The 7,208-nt window shown below is 44.8% G+C and overlaps 1 protein-coding gene across 1 annotated transcript in view; it reads right to left on the reverse strand.

The window, feature by feature from the left end:
* The window catches only part of LOC106808783 (reelin-like), a 14,842-nt gene extending 7,783 nt beyond the window's left edge, over nt 1-7,059 (reverse strand). The window contains exons 1-6 of the mRNA XM_014811633.1: nt 6,850-7,059; nt 6,169-6,320; nt 5,386-5,513; nt 4,952-5,049; nt 4,344-4,552; nt 3,135-3,266 (exon numbers count right to left, since the gene is read on the reverse strand). Of these exons, the coding sequence (XP_014667119.1) occupies nt 3,135-3,266; nt 4,344-4,552; nt 4,952-5,049; nt 5,386-5,513; nt 6,169-6,320; nt 6,850-7,053 (923 nt within the window). The 5' untranslated portion in view covers nt 7,054-7,059. The remainder of the gene's footprint in view (nt 1-3,134; nt 3,267-4,343; nt 4,553-4,951; nt 5,050-5,385; nt 5,514-6,168; nt 6,321-6,849) is intronic.
* Between the last annotated feature and the right edge of the window lie 149 nt (nt 7,060-7,208).

A 7,208-nucleotide genomic window follows, 5' to 3' on the forward strand; every position in this document is an offset into this window, starting at 1 on the left:
TAAGCACAGCTTTGCGCCACATTTGTGCATGGACCGGTATATATGCAGCACATGTTGTTTTGCAGCTGCGATTCTTTGATATAGATTATTACTTAGTCCCAGCTGAGCTCTCGTTGAACTTTTTACTGTTGCAACAATTTGCGTGAACTGGTGGTCTAATTGTCAACACCACCACAGCAGTCACTATAGAGTGAAGCAAACCTCACTGGCATTCTTGCTCCTGTAGGACGTGTCATTACAAGGTTATCATAACCTCGCTGCCATTCTTGCTCCTGTAGGCACGGTTCATTACAAGGTTATGAATAACCTCACTGCCATTCTTGTTCTGCATACACGTGTCATTACCAAGGTTATCCTAACCTCACTGCCATTCTTGCTCCTGTAGGCACGTGTCATTACCAAGGTTATCCTAACCTCACTGCCATTCTTGCTCCTGTAGGCACGTGTCATTACCAAGGTTATCATAACCTCGCTGCCATTCTTGCTCTTGCATACACGTGTCATTACCAAGGTTATCCTAACCTCACAGTCATTCTTGCTCTTGCATACACTTGTCATTACCAAGGTTATCATAACCTCACTGCCATTCTTGCTCCTGTAGGCACGTGTCATTACCAAGGTTATCATAACCTCACTGCTTTTCTTTCTACCGCGTACACTTGTTATTACCAAGGTTATCATAACCTCACTGCCATTCTTTCTACCGGGTATCCGCGTCATTACCAAGGTTATCATAACCTCGCTGCCATTCTTGCTCCTGCATACACTTGTCATTACCAAGGTTATCATATAACCTCACTGCCATTCTTGCTCCTGTAGGCACGTGTCATTACCAAGGTTATCATAACTCACTGGCCATTCTTGCACCCTGCATACACGTGTTATTACAAGGTTATCATAACCTCACTGCCATTCTTGCTACTGCATACATTCTCATTACCAAGGTTATCATAACTCACTGCCATTCTTGCTCCTGCATACACGTGTCATTAGCAAGGTTATTATAACCTCACTGCCATTCTTGCTCTGCATACACGTGTCATTACCAAGGTTATCCTAACCTCACTGCCATTTCTTGCTCTTGCATACACGTGTCATTACCAGGTTATCATAACCTCACTGCCATTCTTGCTCCTGCATACACTTGTCATTACCAAGGTTATCATAACCTCACTGTCATTCTTGCTCCTGCATACACGTGTCATTACCAAGGTTATCATACCTCACTGGCCGTTCTTGCTCCTGTAGGCACGTGTCATTACCAAGGTTATCATAACCTCACTGCCATTCTTGATCCTTCATGCACGTGTCATTACCAAGGTTATCCTAACTCACTGCCATTCTTGATCCTTCATGCACGTGTCATTACCAGTTATCCTAACTCACGTGCCATTCTTGATCCTTCATGCACGTGTCATTACCAAAAGTTATCTCCACCTCACTGCCATTCTTGATCCTTCATGCACGTGTCATTACCAAAGTTATCCTAACCTCACTGCCATTCTTGCTCCTGCATGCACGTGTCATTACCAAGGTTATCCTAACCTCACTGCCATTCTTGCTCCTGCAGGCACGTGTCGTTGTTGGTGCCGTGCGCGGCGCAGGGCCCGGCGCTGTCGCTTCCGCTGTGGCAGCCGCGTCATAGCGGCGAGGGCGAGGACGTGTGGGCAGCTCGATGACGCTCACTCTGTCCGACGAACTGCTCATGCGATTACGCTGAACACGAGCGAGCCAGACAAGATGGCCGACGACCTCGTCAATTGGCAGGGCGACGCGCCGCGCAGTACTGCGGACCAATCGAAGCTATCAGGTGAGGGGGAGAGACGCGGGGAGGTGGAGAAGGTAGGGTGAGAGGGGGAGGCGGCGGGGAGGTGGGAGAAGGTAGGGTGAGAGGGGGAGACGGCGGGGAGGTGGGAGAAGGTAGGGGGAGACGGCGGGGAGGTGGGAGAAGGTAGGGTGAGAGGGGGAGATGGCGGGGAGAGAGGAGAAGGTGAGGTAGGAGAGCTGAGAATGCTGAGAGAAAAAAACGTAGTAAGGTAGTACTTAGTTGTCGAGAGCTTCTGTTTCATCAATATGGAATAAATGTGATTTCACAACGTCATTGCTCAGGGATTGCTGATTGTACTTAATATGACACATGCTTGTAATCTTACTATAATTTGGCGAATGTTGTATGTATGTATGTTAATGAAAGGCTCCGTCAGTTTGGATCCAAATAGCGCCAAATTCACAGAAGAGATCGATGAATACACGGGACGGGTTCTAAACTTTACTCGTTGAAAACGGTAAAAAGGGCTTAAAAAAGACAAAAAAAAATGGTAAAGATTTGCCTGAAAATAGGGGGTGCTATATCTTGCCTTGCTAATATTTTGCTGTCTGTGAACGTTGTGCTGTATATTTCGCCGTCTGTCAACGTTGTGCTGCATGCACAGACATTTTTTGTAAGCCCAATAATGTAAGTAGAAATAAGAATGTAATAATGAAGTTAAATGTCAATTTCAAGGTCAATCTCTTCTCTATCGTACTCACCCAGCTACATGATTGTGTGCTTGTATGTACATGAGCAATATAACTCATAGTTATACATACACTCACCCAGCTACATGATTGTGTGCTTGTATGTACATGAGCAATATAACTCATAGTTATACATACACTCACCCAGCTACATGATTGTGTGCTTGTATGTACATGAGCAATATAACTCATAGTTATACATACACTCACCCAGCTACATGACTGTGTGCTCGTATGTACATGAGCAATAAATTAAATCATAGTTGCGTACACTCACTCAGTTATATCACTGTAATGCTGCTGATAGGGTCTATATGTCCCCCAGGGTACTGCCGGAACGTACCCTGGTACTATCTAATAAGGCTGAGAGGGTCTATGTCCCCCGGGGTACTGCCGGAACGTACCCTGGTACTATCTAATATGCCGGACCGTACCTCGCCTACTCCACTAACGAGTCTAGGGAGTCGCCAAGGCCTACTCCATGACTCTAACCCTAACCCTAACCCTAACCATATCAGATAGTTACCAGATAACAGTTGCATAATATAAATTCACCTAGTTTTATGGTGAGCTGGTACATACATGAGTAACAGCTAGCAGTTGCATGATACACTCACCCAGCTGTATCTGTGGGATGATATGTAGACTTGTCTGCCCAGAATCCTCCTGAACATTCCTGTCCAGGAAGGCAACTCGTTTGAACCGGGTGCCAGTTGCGACCCTTGTTGGTCGAGTACAGTAGCGCTACACTGTGACAAGAAATATAAACAATCAAGCATTTCCCACAGTTTGATAACATATTGCAGACAATATAAGGAGCACTGCTTCCACCAGCCAGTAAAAATATACAATCATTTTGATAGAAATAGCAATCAAAGATGATCCAAACATCTACATCAAACGACCTACAATCAATTTTAACTAACATAAACGGTAATTAATAAAATCAGACCAACACGAATTCTGTCTCAGTTTAAAAACTGAGTTTGGAGCTGCTCATAACTGAGCAATAATGTGCAAATTGCCTTATAACCTATATCCACGTAGAGTAATTGGCAAGTAACTCTAAACAATCACTGTTGCGATTAGCTCTAGTACTATACCCCGCGTTCGATTAACTGCGGCAGTTAATCGAACGCGGGCTATAGTACTAGAGCTATGTTGCGATAAAGGCTTTCTGAAAATGTTGCTTAGCACCGAAGTGCCACAATGTAGACAATGCAACGTACATGCATGAAAACATGTGTAAATTGGTCTAGCTTAACCGACTTATAGTTACGACATCTAAGAAGAATGTGGTTATCGCACCCTGACGGCAAGAACAAATTCCATGCACTCACCACACCTACCTCTAGCATGTTAGCTATAACCATGCCCCATCCTCTATAATATTACAGGGGTTCTTAACCTGTGGTTCACCGACAGCTTAGGGTCCGTGGATGGGCTTCAGGGGGTCCGTCAACCAGGCGCATAAAAATTTTGTGTTTATGTGCTAACGACATAAGTTGTGTATTTTTCTGGGGAAAATAGCATGCTAACTAACCACGCCCCCATCCTCTAGTATACCTGCTCTAGCATGCTAGCTAACCATGCCCCCATCCTCTAGTACCTGCTCTAGCATGCTAACTAACCACGCCCCCATCCTCTAATACCTCCTCTAGCATATGCTAGCTAACCACGCCCCCATCCTCTAGTACCTGCTCTAGCATGCTAACTAACCATGCCCCCATCCTCTAGTACCTGCTCTAGCATGCTAGCTAACCACGCCGCCATCCTCTCCCACCTCCTCTAGCATGCTAACTAACCACGATCCCATCCTCTAGTACCTGCTCTCGGCAGCCGGGGTGCCGCACTGTGTGCTGATGCGAAACTGAGCGACATGGGTGACGACGGACTGCACGCGCGGCAGCACGCGCACGCGGTCAATCTGCCAGCCGGTCGCCCCCGGCACCGCCTGGTTACGCTGCGACCAGCAGACGCGCACTGACTTCCGCCGGTACGCCTTGTCGATCGCGTGAGACACGCTGACTCGTGCCTGAAACACACAGCATCGATAGAGTAGCCTGATGAGGCAGTGTCAGGATAGCCTCGTGTGGAAACCACGTACACTCATGTGCAATATCTCACCAGAGGAGGTATATTTTGTGATGAATATGCATTTAATCTGGTTAGGGGGTATCGCAGTATAGATTTATGTAATAAATTATCAGTAGACCTGTGTTTATAATTAGTAGAGCACCTTAGCCTGTGAGTGTCACCATCGCGAAATCCACTTGCTATACGAATACACATCACATCAGGTTATGAGCATATCAAGCAGTGCTTCACGTGATCTTCCGCATACAACTAATTGCTTTCAGGACGACTAAGAAAGAGGACCAGGTCACACAGAATGAGAAAAATATTGTTAGCAGATGGCAGCATGTAACAATACCTCTTCGGAGATGACGATTGGCTCAGTCAGTCTTTGCTTCGAGCCTCGCACCTTTAGCTCTATTTCGACCTCGGCAACCTCCACCTCATCAGTGCCATCTAGTGCAACGATATCTAGTTAAATTACTTCAGCTGCAATAACTTCATGAATGTTGATAGAGCCAATAAAACCACTCGTGTGAGCATGCATTACACTGTACTCTCGACTCCAATGTGAGGCGAAAACCACGCAAGTTTTCTGTCAATTTATTACTCAGTTCAGATTAGCCAAGCATGCCTACCAAAATGTTATTGGATCCTGGAAAGAGGTGACTCTGTAAAGTGCTTTAAAGGTGGTACTTTTTATTTGTACTAATAAAAATAGCACTGTAAATTTACATAATATTTAATGAAAGAGACAAAAAAGGATGATATGACCAGCACAACAAAACATACCCAGATGAAGTTGGAACTGAATACTGTGGGCTTTTCTCAAGTCTAAGTTGTTGGTACACAGCCTTCGCACATTCTCGCCACTCATGACAACTTGACCGTTGATCACAGTGCCCCCTGTTAGCTGCCATCTGAAATACCAACATTATTGACTAACATAGATGTTCAATACAGTCCACAGTTCCCTACCTAGAAAATATACACACACACACCTACACCGACCCACATAGAGTGACACACGCGCGTGCACACACACACACACACACGCACGCAGGCACGCACGCACGCACACACACATGCACACACACACAAGTAACTTAAATACATGCTAAATATCTCTGAATTGCAATTGTAAATTATTATATGAAAATAATAGTAGCAATTCAACGTAATATTTTGCTAAATTTTAAAATAGAAATAGAATTATTCAAATGGAATGATATATGCAGCATTCGATAAGATCTCTTTCTTCTTCAATGCACCACCGTCCTATACCCACCTGAACAATCCATACATATCTGCATAAATATATCTATCTATACAAGCACAGATCCGTGCATGATGTCAGTGGGCCGGCAACTGCTTAGTGAGCTAGCACACTAGAGTTGAATGAAATAAATTCATTGGATTTCGTTGAAAACTATGAATTCATATTTATCTTGTGTTAAATTCAAGAAATTAACTTACTATCGAAAATCAACAAGAGATCGAAAATTCCGAACGTAAGTTAATTTCTGGGATTTAACACAAGATAAATATGAATTGACACTAGAGTTGAGTTTATACCCATCAGGCAGCAGGTTTGACTCAAACTCCACGGCCAGTAGTGCGTCCTCATTGTCTGGTGTCTGCAAATCTAGATCCTGCGTTTCGATGTAACTCGTCTGCCCCGCAGCCGCCCTGAACACCGCTGCTGCCCCCTGGGACTGACACGCGCGCTGCCGGCAATAACAATTTTAACCCCATCAATAAACGTCAAGATGACGGCTCAGAGTACGAATTGTGCTGAGAGAGTGAGAAAGCAAGAGAGAGTGAAAGAGAAAGGGGTGTTGGAGGTAGGGAGAAAGAGAAGCAAAGAAAAAATAAAGAGGGGAGTGTAGGGAACAAGAGAGGGCGGGCAGAAACGAGAGGAGGAAAAGGGGGAAGAGAAGGTCAGCAGAAACAAGGGAGGGAGAAAGAGAAGCGTGGCATCATTAGAAACAGAAATAAAGACAGAGAAGGGGCCACGAATAAAACATGCTCATTCAGTCAATTGTTTTTCAAAAGATGTGCGACAACCTAGCTTTTATGCCAAAGACTGCTACAAAAGGTCGGAATATGAAGACAACTAGAGATTCAATCCCTGCTATATCGATCATTAACGCCCACCACCACACCACATTTCCAGACACACGCACACGCACACACACACACATGCACAGTTTGTATAGAGTGCCATTTTTAATAAGTTTTAACCATAATAAATACCCTGATCTGAGCACCAGGAAAGAAAATCCAATTGCTAATGTCGATGCTATCGAAATTGTCCTGGAGGTGGCGTGGCCGGTCAGCGTTGTTGGTGACGACAACGTTGTCGATGGCCCAGCAGGACTTTGCGGCCTGGTTGCCATGCCAACGAAGGCAGACGCCGTCTGTGCGAGCCTCCACAGGGAGGCTCATGACATGCACCATTGTCTCGCTTTGTACCCTGTTACATAGATCATCGCATATTCAGCAAAAATTTACAACCAGACAGTAATTACATGAAGATGTATATTTATAATTATATATATATATATATTATAGGGACATGTATGAAGAAGAGGCCTGGACAGCCTCTACGGGGC

The sequence above is a fragment of the Priapulus caudatus genome, unplaced genomic scaffold, assembly GCF_000485595.1.
Source record: "Priapulus caudatus unplaced genomic scaffold, Priapulus_caudatus-5.0.1 Scaffold304, whole genome shotgun sequence".
Lineage (NCBI taxonomy): Eukaryota > Metazoa > Priapulida > Priapulimorpha > Priapulimorphida > Priapulidae > Priapulus > Priapulus caudatus.